Source organism: Rhopalosiphum padi, chromosome 2 (assembly GCF_020882245.1).
Source record: "Rhopalosiphum padi isolate XX-2018 chromosome 2, ASM2088224v1, whole genome shotgun sequence".
Taxonomy (NCBI): domain Eukaryota; kingdom Metazoa; phylum Arthropoda; class Insecta; order Hemiptera; family Aphididae; genus Rhopalosiphum; species Rhopalosiphum padi.
In genome coordinates this window covers 73007707-73030030 of record NC_083598.1, presented here as the reverse complement: position 1 = coordinate 73030030, position 22324 = coordinate 73007707, and the positions used below count along the sequence as shown (strand labels likewise).

The 22324-nt window shown below is 23.2% G+C and overlaps 1 protein-coding gene across 2 annotated transcripts; it reads left to right on the top strand.

Annotated features, from left to right (window-relative positions):
* The first annotated feature begins 307 nt into the window (after positions 1-307).
* Positions 308-22289, top strand: LOC132921319 (uncharacterized). 2 transcript variants are annotated; one of them, XM_060984277.1, is made up of 6 exons: positions 308-429; positions 17234-17442; positions 17504-17685; positions 17825-18530; positions 19530-19774; positions 20147-22289. In XM_060984277.1, the coding sequence occupies exons 1-6, from the start codon at positions 375-377 to the stop codon at positions 20472-20474; spliced, it is 1725 nt and encodes a 574-aa protein (XP_060840260.1). In that variant the 5' UTR covers positions 308-374; the 3' UTR covers positions 20475-22289. The 2 variants fall into 2 exon arrangements, with proteins under 2 accessions (XP_060840260.1, XP_060840261.1); XM_060984278.1 differs by lacking the exon at positions 308-429 and adding an exon at positions 7829-8056.
* Positions 22290-22324: the final 35 nt, after the last annotated feature.

The following is a 22324-nucleotide window of genomic DNA, read 5'->3' as shown; positions in this document are numbered from 1 at the left end:
TTAGCAGTAGATACCAACATCGTAAAAATTAAAAAGTAATATTATATTTATGAATAACACTATTAATAGAAGATGCACACCAGCCGCGGGTATAGGTACGCTCGTATATTGCTATTATTTGTAGTTTGGACCTTGTATATACACGTTTAAATTATAATTACTATTTACATGTATACATATACGTATATATATTAGGTACACTTATAAAATATAATCCAATAAATACACAGATATGGTTTTAATATCTACACTTATCTCGTTGTTTAAACAAGCAGGTAACAGCTATAAAATACATTAAGATTAACAAGTACCTAGTTTATGATGAACGCCTAGGCGGCTATTTACGACTTAGTTCAATTTAAGAATCGTTAACCATGTCTCGTTGGTCGGATAGTCAATTTACGGTTTGTTCCGAAGATTCTTTCATTAGTGAGTACCTACCTAAATAACAATTTATTTTGAAACTAATAAAAATATAGTTGCGGTAAGTACTATAAATATGTATAGGTACCGCCATATAATTCCCGTAAACACTTTAAGTAGGTAATGCTGGTTAAGTATTTTACTCGATTGATTTTAGTTGAAAAATGTCAACATTTATTACAAATAGGTAACTATGACAAATAAAGAACCCAAATCTGATCATTATTATTATTACCTAATGCTTATCTATATTATAATCTATGTAAAAACACAATGGTAACTAAAGAATGATAGAGGTTTTTTTTAGTTTTTTTACCTTACAATATTCTACGTAACCAAAGTTGGAAGTTTAAATAAGTCATAAATAATATACAAATATATTAATTAAGAAAAATAATAAAAGCACGTATAACTGTCTAATTAATGTATAATAAGTATAAAGTATTATACTATATGTGCGTACTTACCTGTATAAAAGATAATATTTTTAGATCTTAAAAAAAATTAATGGGTTAATTTACAATGGATATTGGACGAATAGTTTACTGTTATTGATGTAGATGAATAATAGGTATACATATATTTGATAGTTAAGATATTTAAATCAATGTTAAATATCGAAATGTTTTTATTTTAATTATTTAATATAATATAGGATAGGTAGTCAATAATCGCGACTCGTTTATATTCAGTTAAATGTTTCTTAAAACTTTCATTATAAGTGATAACTTATAATAATGAATTTCGAAACGACAATATTATCTATGGTATATATGTTATATTGATATTATATAAATGACTAGTACCTATACTATACGGCTATACATGATTTAAAGTTTCATTGTTTAAAAATAAAAACGGATTTAGATATATAAGTCTACTTGACTTTTAGTATCAGTGACTAGGTATATGTATTAAATATAACCCGTCCAGTTTTTGGCACTGAGCAACTATTACGATAAAAAAAAAAAAAAAACAGTGGTCTAAAAACTATGTTATTATATTGAATAAATATCATAATATCACTTTCTAAGTCGTGGGATTATGATAATTTTTTCAATATGAGATAGTTTTCGAGCCACTGATTTTTTTAAAATCATAACGGTTGCCGAGTGCCAAGATGACTTGAATAAGCTGTATATGCCTAATATATACAACTTAATTTACAAAATCTATTTTTGTAGTGTTAAAAAAAAATCTAAAAAAGTAATTAAAAAAGTACTCTAGCTAATTTAATAATATAGTTAAAATAATAAAACTAATAATATCTGAAAATAAAATTTTATAAAATTAAATGTATTAAATATGCAAATAAAAATATCGTCATACAAATCATAAAATAAATCGTTAGTTAATTGAAATAATTGTATTTAAATTATTAATAATATGACAAAAAATAAATATATAAGGTACTTATTATAGTTTTAAAAACTAATAACTTATTGTAAAAAGTATTAAATAATATTATTGTAATTATGCTTTTTATTAACAATAAGGTAATTTTTCTATTTTTATTAAATAAATAAATCAGTTTTACACATTTATGCATTGCATTTAATACCTCATAAGTTGTCATAGCATCGTAAATCGTGATAGATATGATAATCACCTAACCTATAGACTATACGACCCTTTACGAACAATGGATTTAAGACAATAATATCTATATAATGAATATTAATATTAACTAATTAATAAAGTTTAAATTAATATATATTTTACGAATGATTTTTTTCATATCAGATTTATTAAATTTAAATAACAGTACCATAATTTGATTAAAATAATCTGTTATTAGAATAGTTATTACCTTGATACAAGTATAAATGTAAAAACGTAGTTAATAGTATTTATCATAATAATACACTAACACTACCTATATATAATAAACATACTACAATTTATTATCTTATTTGTTTTTTGTATTATAAAAATAAAAAAAAATTTAAATAAATTTATATACTATGGATTTTATCTAAATTATGTCCAACTGTCCGAGTATGCAAAAATAAAAAATTGAACACATAATCATTTCCTTTTAAATAGAGGAAATATCAAATAATTATCGAATGTAGGAAGGTTAATTTAGCTAATTATAATTGACCTTAAATAAATTAATCTCAAATTTTATTAAAGCCATAAGAAAATAGAAAACATAATAGGTATATATTTTAAGAGGAATGAAAATAAACAAAAACAAACGTAAGATACTTATTAATTTATTTTTAATAACTATTGAATATATATGTGTCTTAGCTGTCAATTTAGTTCCAAACTGTTATAGTTTAAAATAATATATTTTATATTTTTAAACAAGGCGAAATGTTTAATAGTTAAACTAAACAACGAAATCTTTGGGCCGAAAAGAAAATGGGGATATCGGGGGGACTCATTTAGCTTCGCTATCATTCTTATAGAGACAATCATGGTATAAAATAAAATATTAGGTAAAGTAATATTTCAAATTTTATAAAAATAATTTATTAGTAGAGATTTTATTGAGTATAGTAATATAATAATGTATAATAATATCCTTTATATATGGGATAAGGATTATGTATTATGTATTCAAATTTTAGCTTAAATCAGTAGATCACAGATGGATAGACCCCTGCCCACTTTTCCTAAATATAAGTGATATCCATAAGGGCGTTACCATATCGTTTCGCATCAGTGCATCACCCGTTTACCCTATGTCAAATTTTCGTACATCATATGCGTATCATTTAACAATAGAACTAAAAAATATTAGGACTAGCCAAAATCACAAGTTGTTTTCTAACTATCAGCTTTATGTTTGAAATATTTAATTTTAAAATTTCTGTTTAAAAATGTATAGCAGAATAATATGATGAATTTAAACAACTGAACTGAAGTATACGGGTAACCCATGATTTTTTTCGAAAAAGTATAATATTAAATTAGATTGTAGATACCTAATAACTTATCAAAATAACACGAATTAACTTTTAAATCCTGTAATTAAAACGATACATATAATAAACCATTATATACTTACTTTAATATTATTGTATTATAGTTCTTATTATTTATATATTATGTATATTTATATTGTTAATATACCCAAGTTAAAACAATATCATTGAATTTTCTTCTCCTTTTATTGTTCAATATGTCGATGCGCAAATTATGTACGATATTTGGAGTAGGTAAACAGACGATGAGCAATGCGCAAATGATAACCGCCCATCAATAATAATATCCAAATCCAACAATAATTCAACACATTAATTACACATATTTGTTGAGAGAATAAGAGGTTCAAGCACTTTATAAATATCTGTACAATTAGAAAAGATGTTATCTATATTATCCCTGTAAACGTGTCATTTTTTAAGGCAGGGGGCTCCTGTAGGGGAGGGGGCTTCCATACACACAAGCAGATTTTTCAATTTATTCCAACCTTGAACATTGCACTTATTATTTACTAATATATGGAAAATAAGACATATTATTTCTTATTAAGACTTAAGTGAGCAATATACCTACAGCCCCACAAAAGTTATTTCTGTCTTACAAACGTAAAAAATAGCAAATTTTACATTCATAATAATTATTTTAATATTAGAATAAATTGATCTATTATTGAATTTAAAGGTATGTCTATTATCTATTCCGTATGTTTTATTTTGAAATTTTAATCTTAAAAAGCATCACAATATTTAATAAAACATACGGTGTATTAGCCTAAATAATAAAGACTTTAAATTTGACAATAGATCAATTTACTTTATAATTAAAAAGGTGAGTAAGTGTTTCTGCTGTATTTAGATCAGGTGTTGAGTGGCTAAGAGTAATTTGTGATCTATTATATTTTAATTTAATGATAAATAATATAATTTGATACGAAAAATCATTCTGAGCAGAGAGGTCTATCAGCGTACCTATATCATTAAGTGGGTACATTTTATGAAATTGCAATAAAAATAATTCATTTTACTATTATTATTGATGTAGGTTGATTTAAATTTTGCCAAGAAAATTACATTTATTATAAATATTACCTATTTACCTTTGAGCCAATACCATATCGTAAAATAATGTGAATATATAATGTTCATAGAAAAAATCCCATGGCCTAGTCAAAATTCCCATTTTTAAAAAATTATATATATGTTTTTTTCTTATTAACCGGAAGAGCATTTAAAAACTTTTTACTCTTAACCCTTCAAAGTACTAATAACTAAATTTCTACTAGATTCTACCTCTAAAGTTTAAAATCAAAACATTTTTACTGTCTCAAAAGGTAATAACAGACAGAAAAAAGAGCATCATTATAAAATAATTTCTCTCAGAATCTAAAATATTCTCATTACTCAGAACGTAAAATCTAAGTAACTGATTTTTCATAATTTTAATTTAAGGCACCTTCTAAAAATTGTACGGTTAATTAGTACCACAGATGCATATATTATACTATAATATAGACATCTGTGGTTAGTACTTTGCAATTATTGGCTATAAGACAAATTGATAAAATACCTTAGTATTAGATCTATGATTAAATTATTATAGTATTTTCTATGTTGATACTTGATATTGATTTTGAATGGCGGAAGGAAACTTGCAGTATCTAGATTGAGCCATCCGCGGATATATTATATTCTCACTTTTTTATTATTTTCTTCTCCACACAAATTGAATTATGATGCAATGAACTGCTGCTATATCTAAATCGTTTAATCATATCAAAAATATTAATATTTACGAGATATTTTGGATATTTCACACAAAATATTTAACTATATATTATGTACCTAAATTAAAAGCTAATAATTAAATTGTAAAATAAAATAAAATTCAAGTTTAAAATTTTGATATAAAATAATTTAAGTAGAGATCTTCGATGTTATATTTAGGTAGATACTTATATAACAGGATAATAATTTATTTAACTAAAATAAATATGTAAATTTAACATTATACCTACAAATATTTCGTGTTAAAATAAAAATAATAAATGTTATAAGTATTTTTATATATAAAAAAAATGATAAATTATTTGTAATTTAAACTAATACAACTAACTACATAAAACACTTATATATTTATCTGAAAATGTCTATTTAGTATGGACATAAATCTAATATCGTCAAATGGTTTATAAATACTAGCTAATAAATGATTAATATAATATAGTTTCTATAGAGGATTTGAGAGGAGTGAACAATTCTTATCTATTCATAGATTAATTACCTACCCTTCATTACTCTTCCTATCATGACTTCAATAGGTTTTTTTAATAGACCGTCACCAATATCATAAAATAATTGATTTATGCATGTATTAAAAAGGCTAGATAAATATTCTACTTGAACTTAAAATTATAGATTGTCAATTTAAATAATAATTAAAAGTTAATAATTTCGATCCTCATGTTTCTCATTCAAATATTATTTCTAGTAATAATAAGTAGTAAAATTATAAAATACTACAAATTCAAAAAAAATTTCTAAAAAATAGTAAGAAGCAATTTAAAAACAAAACTCAAGGAAGTTGTTCTGCTGTATAGTAGGTAATTTATTTCGTCATTGAGCAGATTATTATAGGTAATTTATAAAGTGTTAATTTTAAATCATTGCATACCAAAAATGATTCTGACTGCACAAAGATGATGTATCTACATCTTCTATTTCTAAAAATATTTTATAATTTAATGCTATTAATATTAATAGTTAATAATCTATTTTCCTACTACTAATACGGTTAATTAAACTAATTTTTGGCAAAAATATCACATGTATATAATATGTATTATTCTAGTAGGTATTATATGTATATCATACTATTATAACATAAATTAATGTTATTATCTTATTTCGTAAAGTGGTGTTAACTATGATGATTCATGGTATAAATAGTTTAAAATGAATCTATATATTTTGAAAATTGATTGTGTACATAGTAAATAATAATATACGTATTTAAAAGTAATGGCAAAAAGTTTCAAGTCCCTACGAATAATATTTTTAAATTACACATATGTATTTATGAGATTTTTAATTTGCTGTATAAAAACAACTTATGAGGAACCTTTTATCGAATCTTTAGCCATTAAAATTAAATTTTATACATTTTTAACTAAAAAATAATTTTTTAAATGTTGTAATTTTTCGTAATTTTAACAAAATATTTTATTTGAAAATGTTGATACATTTTAGTATCCTTAAACTGTATTTTTTTAGATTTTAGAAGTTTTATTTTACAATTAATGAATTTTCAAAATGAAAACAGTGAGATAATGGGGGACTCGTTCATAACCGTACACTTTTATACCTTAATCCTGCATATTTTCCCTAAATCAAAACGTTCAATACCGCACACATTGATATATGAATAACGTATATACATTTATCTAAAATAACATTATCGTTAACATTACCGCATACAAGTTAATCATATTTAATCAAGATCACAAATTCATCATAAAAATAAAACGTTCTGAATTATACAGAAAAATCAGTTCTATTCCAATATAAAAAAAAAAAATTACAATGATAAAAATTCACAACCTGGATTACGGTTAAAACTTTTTTTTAGTTTGCTTTATTTACCATTACTTTTGATTCTTAAGGTGTTTGTCGAGATTATGGCTACTTGACCAGATGAAAAACAATTTCATGATTTTATTTTTTAATTTTTGACTGTCAATCAAATGTGTGCGGTTTTGAACTATCGACCTTTCAAATTTCCCTTTTTAATAATAGAATACACGTGTACGGTATTGAACGATTTTAATGGTGTAAAATGTGCGGTTATGAACGGTAAGTGTGCGGTTAAGACGATCGCCGGATAATGGAATTTTAAACACTTGAAACATAGGTAAATATAAAGTAGATTGTAGATGTAGACACTTAGTGATACATAGAGATAATTGTTAATTACCATTATCAGATATTTTTATTAAATCTTATGAGTTATGGATTACGAAAAAAAGAGCCTGCAGAGGTTCAGGACATTTGCACCTAAATATACAGAATATACCTAATAATAAAATAAAATAGGCGTAGTATCACGCAGAATAAGATATTTTATTATTAATCTTTAATTCTATATAAGGCTATATTTTATATATCCTATAGTAGGTATACTGGGATTATTGTTTATTTTATAATTATTTAAAAATCCTTAATATTATATCTATAATGGGTAGGTACTCAATAATATTTTAATTTATAATAACTACAGATATCATTGTATTCAAAAATTATCAAATGCACTTCTGTTTTAACATTATACATATTTATAGTATTATTTAGCCATACGAGTTACGATAGATGAATGAATAAATTAACAACGTTCACCAATAGAGTGCGTATCCATTTTATTATAAAACGCAATAGATTTAATAAAATTCGGAAGTGTGAGTGTTGAATAACAGTGAGTCTACATTAGTATTCCCGCTGTTTTCAGAACGTAAAGATTACGATTATGATGTTACAACATTTTTAAGTTTAAAAGTATTTCAAGTTTTTAAAGTGTGTACTTTCTGAAACAAACGCTATAAATTACTTTAAGTGGCATTATAAATAAAAGATATTAATAGTGTTTTGTGAAAAATATTTTTACTCGGGTGTGATTTTCATAATGATCCTATGTAAAAAAAGAAAAGGTAAACGAATTAGTATATATTATTTTGATATTTTAATTATAACTATATATAGGTAGTTATTATCTATAATATATTGTATAGTTTATTTTTGTGTATATTTTTTTTCTAAAGAAAACATGAATAATATATTTTTATTAATAATCACGTATTCCTATATACATTATATTATGTATATTTGTCAACCATTTGCAATAAATACCTATAGAATGTCGAAAAAGAACAAACGTTATTTCGAAAAAAACTTGATTTTTACATTAAAAATTAATGGGTATCCCTACTATATTTAATAAGTTAAAATTTGTAGGATAAAAAAAACGTCCAATAATTGATAAAACTATAGAAAAAAATAATAATAATAAAATACCGGTATTAAGATTTTGTGAAAATATTTATTAAGCAACTTTTAATCCTATGTAAACCAGTACGTGGGTCGCTATAGTAACATAATCATGTTGATCATAAAAAAACAATTATCATAATTTATAATTTAATTTTGAAATAAATAAATATTTATAAAGTTATAAGTCGATATATCATATTATCTATTATGTTATTTAGCTCCTACATAATATAATTAATAATATATGATATACGAGTACATATGAATATAAACATTTTAAAAGTATCTTATATATAAGTAGTTAAGTTACTTTACTAACATATATTATTTATGTCTTAGTTAGTCAACGAAATTACACCTTTTTTAATTATTATTTTAAATATTGTTAGAGCTTTTAATTTTTTTATGTGTAAATATTTTTAAGTCATTGTTTAATATTAAAGATTTTAAATTAAATAAGTCTTATGGCATTTTAAAAATATGTTTATCATAAATTATTATTTATTAATTGTTACAACATAATTATAAAATAAAAATATTTCATAACTATAAATTATTTCCATTACTAAAATATATACATAACAGTAAGTTATAACAGTTATTTCGCTATTTAAATAGGTCCTAAGTATTATTCAGTTGCTTGTAATTATGGTTTTAAATTAATAGCTTGTAATATTATATGAGGGTACCGACTATAGTGAATTTTTTCAAAATATTTTCTATTACCCATCATTTTTTAAGTTTAAATGTTGCGATTTTTTATTAGTCATTAGTTATTAGTTATTAGTTCATTACCTATTTTTATTTTGTATTTAATACAGACATATGTTTTTATAATAATATATTATCTATATATATATATATATATATACAATGCAATTGTATTAGCATACAATACAAATAATATATTTTTTTTTGTTTTTCTTGATTGAATAAGTAATTTTTATTTAATGTGTTAAGTAGCTACGTACATATTTTGTTTTATTCTAAACGTATACTTGGAATAAAGCCAATATCAATATAATTCGGTGCTCAATTTCTAGGATAAAAATTATAATAATATATACATTATACATACATATTATATATTCTTTAATGAATTAATGATTATAAATGTTATTTAAGCATATGATATTTTCTAACTATTTTATGTACAATATATATATATATATATAATGTGTATTGCAGAAAACTTTCAATTATAATTTACTATAGAATAAATCATATATAATATCAAATAATATGTACCTACCATAATTAATATAAAGGAAGCATACAGAATATACCATATAGTAATTAGTAAATTATATAAGATTAAATTAAAATGTAATACATATTTATTAACTTATTATATAAGCAATATTATTTTAATATTATTCAAAAATATTTAAAATCTTGGTTATAAGTACTTAATAGAGTATACCTATTCTACTTATAAATAAAAATCGTAGTTAGAAAAATTATAATTAATAACATTAATAAATTTGATTAAAAATTGTGCCATAATTTTAATAAAAAAACAATTGATTATCTATAGGTTATAATTTATATAGATTAATTATACAAGTATAATAAAAAAAACAAAATATTTTAATCTATATTAATAATTAAATTTAATTACAAATTTTATTTTATTACGTGTACGTAAGTAAATAATATATTATATTATGCTATTTTATTGAAGTAATATAATTTAAATTATAATACTAATATAATATAGGTAATTATGAATATTTTATAATAATTATTATAGAAGATATAAATATTAATAAGTATTTGTATTGGATATATTATAATTATTTTTCGGAATAGTTATAAGTGATTATAATTTATAGTAAGTTGACTATTTATATGAGTATAATGACTTTACATTGTAATTATTATGAATTTACATTATATCATTTGGTTTTTGCAATTGTCAGAAAAATAAATCGTACTAATTACGATACAAAGATTATGTTAATTAAGAGTACTCATCAGATAAACTGATAACTAAAAAGTAGTAAACAAATCATAAGCGCTGAAATGCATACATGTTTTTACACATAAATGTGATTTGGCTTTACTCGACCGTCTCGACCTCGAGAGACAGTAAGGCACACATACATTTTTATCAGAATATAGCAGCATATGTTATTATGTGAATAGAAACAAAAACATTCTGTAGGAATTATTGTTAAAATATTTGGTATTTGATTATATTGTTGCTAGATAAATTAATATAAATTATGACTGAGGTGTTTAATCATCTCAACAACAATTATTATTTTAATTTTTTGTTAGTATAATAATCATTAAAAAATTAAATATTCAAAGTATTTATTTATCACACAAAACAGACTAATATATATATATGTATGGACTAACAGGATATGTGTTTAAATCATAAAAATATGATTCACAATGGTACATATCTGCAGTTTTGCTATCCTTAAGCGCGGAAAATTATAAAAAAAAGTTCTTGTTGATCTATTAAAAATTATTAAAAATATAATTTCCAATGCCATTTAGCAAACATTTTTAATAAAAAAAAAATATACTGATAAAACATATTAAAGTAGAGGTCTCTAATTCATGTGTAGTTAAATTTACGTGAATTTGTAAATTTTGTATTAATACACGCGTTTATTATTATACCTAGAATTGTATTTTAAATACATTTAGAACATTTAGTATAATATACTATATATTTCAATAGTTTCTAGTTTCTACACAGCGGTGATCAGTTATTTTATTATTTATTTTGAACCAAAAACAGTTGTTCCACCCGTCTCGCCCTTTTACAATAGTATTTCTAATGGAATATTTATTTTTAGAATAGTAGGTACAGATATTTTTAGTTTTCAGTTTTTTACGGTAACTTTCAACATAAATATATTTTTATATCATACTATAATTTAATACTTTAATAAGTATTAAGTACATTTTAAATATACGTGAAATAAATATTTACTAATAATTTACGAATTTTTAATCTTAAATAGGTACGTATGAACTAAAAACACATGATTACGTGAAACTGATAAAATCTGAGAGCTTTAGTATAAAGCAACTGAAAAACTACTAGGTATTTACAAGAAGAATTCGATATATTGCTTTTTTATCTTATATTTTTCAATTATTTATTATGAAAATCTTTGTTAACATGATTATGTTTGTTCACGTAATCAATAGATGGTTAGAAAACTAGGGAAGTCGCTCTTCAGGTTTTGAATGTAAGTACCTAGTTTGAACACCCCACTGTAATGAACGTTTTAATTATGGGAATGGAAAGCTATGATTTTCTGTCTTTGTTCAACAAAGGACATATGAATTTAGAATTGAGATGTGTTTTATTTCCAACGTATTTGTTGGGTCCTGTGGTAAAATTTCTGAAAACAGATTTGAATTTGTCGTCAAGTCTCCTTGAAATATATTTTCCCACATAGTTGATTGTATCCTCTTATAAATAGTAAATACTAAAAAGGTAGAAATTAAAAAATTAGCATATTTTAATTTTTGGATACAAAATTAAAGATGTGAGAATGTCAATCTTGATACATTTTACGATCTGTTTTCAGAATTCTTATCAGATCAATTGATACGTTAGTAATATAATTATATAACACAAAATTTAAATCCCTATTATAGGTATGGTACACGCGAAAAAGACAAAAATTTATAACTTTCAATAATCTTAAATTTTAATTCAATGATAAATCATTAAATATGAAAAATTATTTTGAGCAAAGACGGTGTATCAATCTTTCTTACTAAGAATAAAATATAAGTTATATTAATACCAGAAGGTTTTTTTCTATTTTACTTTTGACACCCCAAAGTATCAAATAGACCATATATTCATAATAGGTATCAAAAATAACACTCCAAATTGAAGATTTAAGCATTTTAGTGGTCTAAAACAAGATTATAGACGAGAAAAAACATATACCTATCATTAACTTCATTGTAAAATCAATCAGACAATTAATATACATTCATCGCATCGTTCAGAACATAAAATTATGTACTAGTATAATTTAAAAATTAGGTGAGTAATATTCTTACTCTAGTTTAGGTAACAAATATATTATTTTGTTTGTTTAAATTTGTGTTTATAATTTTAACATTCTTTTTATAAAAGATTAGAAATTTATCTAATATACTTACTATTGTTTGCAAACTTGTGTGTTTATTTTCTGGTAAATAAATTTTAATTTTTTACGATTCCGCCATATAGCTGATATGGTACTATTATAATAATATACATTAAAATGTTCATAACAATTTTAGTTATTTATCATATTATTATTTTTAAAATAATTATATCTTATTTATTTTTTGCTGAGCTGTCTATTTTATTTAATTCTCAGTTATATATATAGTCAAATGGATAATAACAAGTATTGTTTGTCCATATTTTTTACTACTTATTTTTATTTAATTTTTATTTTAAAATATAGAATAATGATTTATTTTATACATTATTTTTGTTTATTATCTACATTTCAACCGTAAAATAATAAATTTGAAATATACTACTTAAATAAACTTAACAAAAACAATAACAATATTTTAATCATATAAAAAAAAAATTATATATATATTTAATAAGATAATCTGATAACCGAGGAAAAAATATAATTTTATCATTGTAATATATAAGGGTAATAATTATACCTAAAGTTACATTAATTTGCCATGTAAACAATATCAAGGCAACGTTTTACTTCGTTCAGTGCATTCCATAAGTATCCATAATTATTGTATAAATTACTACGTAAAAATAGGGTATTCATTTAATACCTAGTTGTAATAGTTGTATTTAAAATTTTTCATTTATTAAATCACATAGCTCTCATAGGACAAATCTATAAATGTATGTAAATTGTTATCTGAAATTTGAGTTTATTTTATACGATTGTTAAATGTTTTCATTTAGCTACATACTTAGAGTGCAATTTAAAAGTGTGTGATAAAATAATTAACACCTTGCCACATTATAATACATTTATATTATGTATTAATATAGCTAATATAGGTACCATATATTCGTAGTATATCTACAGTATTGAATATTTATATTAGAATGTACTAAATTTATTCTCATCTATATATCTGATACTTTCAATATAATATTATACAGTTAAAAGAAATTTGCACTGTATATACGTTTGCGCTATCAGTATCAATTTACTTTTTTATTTGTTTCAACTTGACTTTTTTTTTTTTATTATAACCGATCGCAAAAAGTCAAGAGATCATCATACTCCTATCAAGAACATTTAAGAATATGTGCAAACAAATAACAGCCATTATTTAAACTTTGTAATCAGTACATACAATACATACAATACATTAAACGTCAATTACAAGGAAACAAGACTTTATAACGTTACGTCGTTGTACATATACGGGACAGGGTCTTAAGCCTTTATATTGTTAGGTAATCACTAATCACTGTGATATATATTATTATTTCATCGGCGATGGCGAAATACAATAATGCGAATTCAAACCACTCTCCGTTATAACTGCATAGGATTAACTGATTTACCTATCAATTATTCAATTATTCATTTCATTCCTTCGTCATTTGACCAGGTCTGGCCTGTTATTTTTTTTTATCGTTTTTTCTTCGTCATCTCCACTATCATTTACACTCAGCGGTGCACAATGTCGTACTAGTTGAGAAGTCCCATAGGCCATAATCATGCCACTATAGGCACTCAAACAAACGAATCGTTAGAATTACGATAACAATATATGGCATACTCAAAACCCACTACCACGGGGCCATTGCCTTTTTTTATCGGATTGATAAAATTGATGGCAATTTCTAAGTTCAATAATTTTTGTCCGATGTCAAACGTACTATGTTCGTTAATCGTTAATAAATAATTTCTTAGAAACAATAGAAACAGTAGAAACCAATGAACACGGTCAACACAAGTAAGAGTCCGACCACAGAAATCAAACTAATCATATTATATAAGCTAATTTATTGTGGCCATATAGTGGTGATTGTTGTGTTAACTATGTATATAGTATGTATGTTTACTAAAGTTTTATTAAAATGAATAAACATAAAAATATTATTAATGGTGGTCATAAATTTGTAGAAACTAGGTCAACAAAATTGATTTCATGATCATACATATCAGTAAAACATTCAAATAATTAATACAAAATATTTAGTTATACATACTATACCAGCTGGCAGCTGATATACTTATATAATACACTGAAATCTGCCTAATCACTGTTGCAAAATAATGTATTGATATACAATTGCTATAGTATTAAAAATACAATACTTTTAAAATTCGTAAATATACATTAATAATAATATATACCTAATATTATTTATAATTGTTTTTTTTTAGACGCTTATTATAATTCGTAAAACTATTTTTAGACTCAAGGCATCAGCAGCTTCTATCTATGAATAAGATGGTATTGAAATTTTTAACAAGTCTATAATTTTTATTATTTATAATGTGTTATATACTAATATGAATTGTGAAACATAATAAAGAAGATTATGTTGATTTTTATAACTAAATAAATTTAAAATAAGGTATTAAAACTTTGATAATACATTATACCTTAAATCTCGATAATATATATATCATAGATATTGACCATATCATATATTCATAATAATATGTAACTTAATAACTGATGTTCCATACAAAAAAAAAAATTAAATGTTTCATAATTTGTATTCAAGCTAGTAAATTTATAATAGTAGACAATAAATAAAATGGACACATCGATTTTTACTTACATGAAATATGCATGGCGTGATTTTATTATCATTATGATACATTTTTGCTTTAACAGTACAAATAAATAAATAGGCAATATGAATATTTTGAAATAACACATAAATAAATGTATGTTACTGAAAAAAGAGAAAATATTATTTACAAATAGGTACAAAGTATTACAAATAAAATAATACACTGGAACACTCTGAACATATTAGATCATATATCTGTTATAAAAAAAGACAATTTAATATTTTAATACATACCAAGATATTTTTATTTTTATGACAAGTTTAAACTTACAAAACGTCTTGGGTTGGTTATAGCACATATATAAAAATTAGTTTTGAATTTTATGTTAGATAAACATTTTTACTTCGTATAATAAATAGAGTACAAGCCGGGGAGTCTCAAATACCAAATACCTCTTTATAAAATAACTAGGATAAAATAGTTATTGACAATTGACAAGGAAAATGGGAGACGACAAACCACGAGTACTGTATCCCAGTCGCGAGTTTTATGTTTTTATAATTGATGATAATAGTTTTTCATAGCTAACAAGTATAATATATAGGGTGATTTTTATACTGAACAACACTCATTATTTCAAAAACTAATAACGCTTATAAAAATATTTTTTTTTACATAACTTTAAGTCATTACAAAATTTGTTTCACTATTTTTTAGTTTTTACATTTTTGAATAACAACATGAATTTTTAATTTCATATTCTGAGTATTTTGATATAGATATATAAAAATCAAATTTTGAATGAGTACTAAATACCAGATATAGGTAGTTATAGTTATAAGTATTTAAAGTCGTGATGATTAGAATGGAGTAGTACAAGACGCGTGTACCTCGCATAACATCACACACCTATATTTTTAAATACGTATAATTACCTCATTAACTAGGTACTCGTTCAAAATGTTATGTATTGAAATACTTCGAAGGATATTTTGCTTTGAAATAAGAAATTAAAAATGTATGTTATCATTCAAAAAAGTAATAAACTTAAAAAATTATAATATAAATAATAGTAAAATTATTGTTTGTAACGAATTAAAATTATATAAAATAAATATTTTCAAAAACGTTAATATAGTTTTTGAAATAACGAATGTTCTTTGATATCATCCAGTATAAACCTAGATATAAATTGTGTTTAAAAGGTTTAATATTTATTTTAAGTTCATCGACCTTTTGATTCGTAAGTTTATATTTAACTAAAATGCAGTAGTGCCGCATGTTTAACAACTAATGTACGATACAAATTATATTTTATTATATAATTATTATTTAATCCTGCAATATTAATAATAGTCAAAATAAATTACAAATTGATACGTGTTTTGTTATAAGCATTATAATCTACCTATATATTATTATTTACTACTAATCAATAATATAATATCAGTGAATAAATTAGTGTAGACCTAAGATATCTATTAGTTCATCTATAATATTAAATACATATATATATATATACTTATAATATTTAGACTTATATATATATATATATGTATAATTAATTAATTTTTGTGAATTGTTATTAAAATGTATTAATGATTTTTATTACAATATTAAAAAAATTTTTAATATTTGTTTATTAAAATATCAAAAAGTTAAAAATTAAACAAAGTTAATTGATAGTAAATTTATAACTATATAGTTTAAATTAATTAATCCAATTATGACGTACATATAACCATATAAGGATTAACGAAAACTGTGTATAGTCTACTGAATTCATTGCTGTGTCCTTCCAAAGGTTAAAACGAATTATATTGAAAATGACCTTGATGACAATTATTTGTTATTATTTTTATGCTGTGAATTCAACTTCATTGAATAACCCAAACGCGTGGATCATAAAATAAATAGTATATGTATATTTTAGATACCTAATACTTTTAGTTATTGAGTAAAGCATATTGTTCATTGTCATTCAAAATGTAAATTATCTTATTTTAAATATATGTATATGTCATTATTTTCAAGTATAATTTTATTATTTTGTTTGTATACAATAAAAATATTTAAATAAAATAAAATATAAAATGTATGTTTTTGTTTTAGGTGGTGTCTATTATAAAAAGGACAACCCTAATAGCCTTAAAGGGCCACTAAAAGCGGCTAGACTATGTATTTTAAGTTTACTTGTGCCTGGCATTTTGGTCATTGCACCATTGTACGTTCGTTATCATGTTTATTCTGATCATAAATATCCTTTAGCTATAACTGACATGAGAATATTAGACCAAAAAATGTCAACATTTTGGTGCCAAGTAAATAAAGAATTTAATTTGTGAAGAATACTTTTTTAAAAACTATTATAATTATTTCTAGCGCCATATAGTGAATACTAATGCCACTTTTAATGCATATTCATTGCCAGAAAAACCAACTATGTTACCAAAAATGGAATTTGTTGAAATGGAAAGGCATATTACATTAGAAGACGATATTAAAGAATATTGGGGATTCTATCTACTAAAAGATTCAATCGTAAAAGTGTCTACATGCTCAAGGTGAAATATATTTCACGGTATTTTTATTGGCTAAATACAATAATAACAATTGTTAAAAATATTTATTTTTCATACAATATTCTAAAAAAAAAATATTTACATTTTAAGTTATACAAATATCGTTATTATATTTCGACAGGTGGCCCGGAGCTAGTATAATAGTAATAAAAGGACACAAACATTTAAAAGAATGCGCTTATATAGGTGATAATTCTAGTGAAGAACTTGATGAACTTGAATCTTCTGAAGAAGGTAATGATACACATATTCCAAATTTTATGAGGAAACTTACTTCTGGTATGACTGTTCCTGATATGGCTCCTGACGTGGTCTATCTTACAAATCATCCAAATGATACTAATGTAAACCGCACGTATTTTAAGAGATCCAGTAAGACTGCTAATCATCACTTAGATTATGCTGAGGATTTATACCAAAAAGAATTGAAAGAAAAAATTGAAAACGAGGATTATGTAGTCCAGACTGTAAAATCTAAACCTGTATTCACAAACGTTAACGAAATCAATAACATACCTCAATCAAAAGAATTGATCGAAGAATCGTTACGGAAATTGGGAAATCAAGGAAAAGACGGCGCGACACTCTTACGCAAATTAAAAGAAGTTCTTCAAAATGATCTAAATGAGCCAATGAATGACACAAATAGACTTTATCAAATCATTGAAAATGCAATGGCTGACGATGATTCATCATGGCGTGGTCCTAGGCTGAGGCATTATCGGAATAGATTTAAACGGTCCACTGTAAATGATAAAGAAGTTCAGGACAACTTGAGCAAAGAATTATTCAAACATGACCAACAAAACGATGCAGCCAATGAAGAGGTATAGTTATTAATTACATACTACATATGACTACATAAATAAATATAAATTTTAATTTATAACAATAGTCTACATCCTAGGCTATAGTACAGTTTAATAAAACATGTAGGTAGTTTGTATGCTTCCAAATTACAAAACATTTAGATAACAATAATGATATTTTCTCCTTATTACAAGCAACTAAATGTTATGATCAGCCTAAGTTTTTGCACGTACATTCTAAAAATCTAAATGGCAAATACCTAGCTCTAATTTGTAAATTTACAAATTGTCCATAAAAAATAATTCAAGCAGCACTTTTGCACTTTTTACTTAAAATATAGAAGTAAATTTTGGAATTAATAACATTTTAAAAACACGTCGTGGATACAACAAACATTTTTAAATTATTGATTATTTTTGAAAAACAATTCTACACAGATTCATTTTCGTATACCTAATTACATATAATAAAATTATTATTATTATTGTTTTTAATGTAAAGATTAAATACAGTAACCAAATTTCTATTCTCATTTTTATTTTTTATTTTTTAATTGGTATACTAAACAATATTTATTATTTATCAAGTTGTATTGTTTTATATAATTATTTTCATCTAGTGATAACTAAATTGAAAACTAAGTTTCGGCTTCAACATTTAGATCATTAGCCATACATTTTTAAAAATGATTAGTTATTTATATGCTTGCCTTACATATAGTTACAATTTACAATCTATGTTTAACAATTTTAATATAAAAATATGGTTACATATTTACGATAATATAAATGACTTTTTATGGGATATAATTGTAATAGGTTATAGAAATAATATAATAATAACAATTATTAAATTAGTTAAAAAACATTTAATTATATCGTAAAATATAAAGAAATAAAACATAAAAATAAAATAATATTATCAGTATACTTTTACATTTCATAACGCAACTTATAATAGAATACTTCAGAATAATAAAGAATAAGTTAACGTTATTAAAGTTATAACTATTTCAGGCTGATCCGATTTCACCAGATGGGATTGCTCAAGTTCGTGGAAAAGTAACAGAAAACAACACACATACGATAAAGGATCGCAGTCATAGCGAGTTTTGGTCGTCATTTTCCAGTAGTGAAGAAATGCTTCTTGAATGCGAAGGTCTTTTATTAAGCTTACCATTAGCTCCACACCATAAATGTTTACCTCCGAATAAAAATCCTGATTATGAAGCAGCCAGCCATCCAAACACTGTTACTTATAAGTATGTTTTGTCAATTTATGGAATTACTATAGTATATTCATACGCTTACTGCAGTATATAATTATAATATAAACACGGTACCTATAACTATTTTGAAAACACAAATTCAATTTTGTACATGGTATCAATTTTCAATAATAAAACTTTGATGCCGTGGCTGAACGCTACAAAGAAAATGTATGACGTTCTTTTAGAATTTTAAGTTTTTCAATAATTTATAATCGCGTGTATTAAAAACTTGAATACGTTGAACGAATATTTAACTTGGATTTATAAAAAAAATAAAATTCTAATATTATATACCTACATTAATATATTAGTTATAAATATTAAATTTTATAATTGCAAAAATGTTTTATTTTTTAAATATAGGGTTCCTGGTGATGGATATTATTTTTTTGTATTCAACAGCGAGAACGAGATTCAAGATAATTTTATACGTATACATTTTGCCATCAATAAAACCGTATACGATGTCTCAAAACCAATTTCATCTTGTCTAAATGTTACTGGTGAATGTCAACTACCTTTAAATTTTTGGTCACAACAAACAACAGTCTTAGAAATGTTAAATCCCGGACCTAATAGTGAGTCTGGGGATGAATTTATAGCCATTTCTACATGTCAGCCCAGATCTGCAATATATGCCATTTGTCTAATAGCAGCACCAGTTCTGTTTGTTTTATTCTCTTTTCATTGATGTTTAAATCTAAATTATCTTTTTTCGTGGATTTTATATAACTAACTATATTAAAAAGCATTTAAATCATAAAATAAGATCAAATTAAAACGGTTGGTGATTTTAAATGTTGAACCTAATAATTAGTTATGATAAATATTAATACAAAAATTATAGTGAGGATCCCGTTTGAAGTATTAAAATATCTCATAAATTGTATATAAAGATAAAATGTAATATAATTAATATACTATACAGCTCAATTTACTAACTTCGGTAGTATATATGTATTATGTATATTAGTATTCAGTAAATATTCAGTCAATTGTATTAATTATATAATGTATATAAACTATATACTTTAATACCATAAATATCTACATAAAGATTAAAAATAAAATATCAAAGTATTTAATAAAGCCATAAACTCAAAAAACAGATATTTAGAATATTGAATAAAATAAATTATATAATTAAATTTATAATATTCAATTATAATTATCGATAACTTCTATTGAATATACCACCATGTGAACAAAACGCATACATGTACAATGGCTAAAATAAAATTAAGTTAGTTTTTAAAAACATTCCAAGCTTTTTCAATTACCATGAAAAATGTCTACATAAAATCATTAAATTTAAAAAGCATAATATGATAAAACGAAAGAGCTAAATTATATCATCATCAATTAAAAACTTATAATTATATTGGACTAATTTATAATTAAATTCGTTTATAAATAGGTGCCAACATAATACTAAATTTTGTTATATTTAAATATTATTTTCAAAAAAATAATGAGACTGAAAACGAGTTTTGAACTTATTTGTTATTTATCTGTGATCAAAAAAAAAAAAAAATAAATTAGTTGATTTGCATCTGTAGGATGTTTTGTAAAACTTCTTTTTGTACGTGTTTATAGAAGTTGCTAAATTATTTTGTAAATTAGTTATAGATTTATAATTTATAGTTATAATTAATATATAATGATCAAAAATCTAGAATATCTATACCATATCTTAATAGGGTTGTAACATTATATTTATATTGAAATCGTGTGGAAATTTTTGTATAATTAACACATTTTATTTACTTTTAATAAAAATTAACAATTTATTTTTTTATGAAAAAATGTTAATTTAATTTTAGAAACAAAATATAATAAGCTTATACAAGCTGTTTGATAAACAGTTATGTAATAAAACTAATACAATTATTTAAACTTAAGTGGTCTTGGTTCAATAACGGTAATATATTATAAAAATATTTAAAAACGTAGCCAATAGAAACTATTTTATTTACATTTTTTGATTTGTTAAAAGTAATTTTATAATTACCACTGCAGAAAACTTAATTTTTTTGCATTTTATTATTTTAGAAGTATCTATCTAGTAATTTATTTAGGTGGAATTATTAAAGTTCTTTAACAAATAACAAATGTCATGTATTTATAATTTTATTTAAGTTATAATATTATACACAATCAAATTACTCAAGTTGACTTAAAAATTATACATTCTATAATTATTCATTATTATATTAATAATGTGTAGTTTATGAAATCTATAACATTTTATAATTGGTTTGTGCATATTTCCATGCGGATGTATATAATATATATTTGACTATTGTACCTATATTGAACCTCTTTTATAATTAAGATAAGATAATTATTGTTATAATTTTAATAATTGTTGTGTAAATGCATGTACTTTTATTTTGTTATTGTTACCGTACGCTTATATACGTTACACGAATAACGATTATGTTAATTTTTATAATACACAATATTTCACAAGTTGTATTTGAATAAAAGATGTTGATGAAATTAATTTTCAGAAATGTATTCCAAACCTTTTTTTTTAAA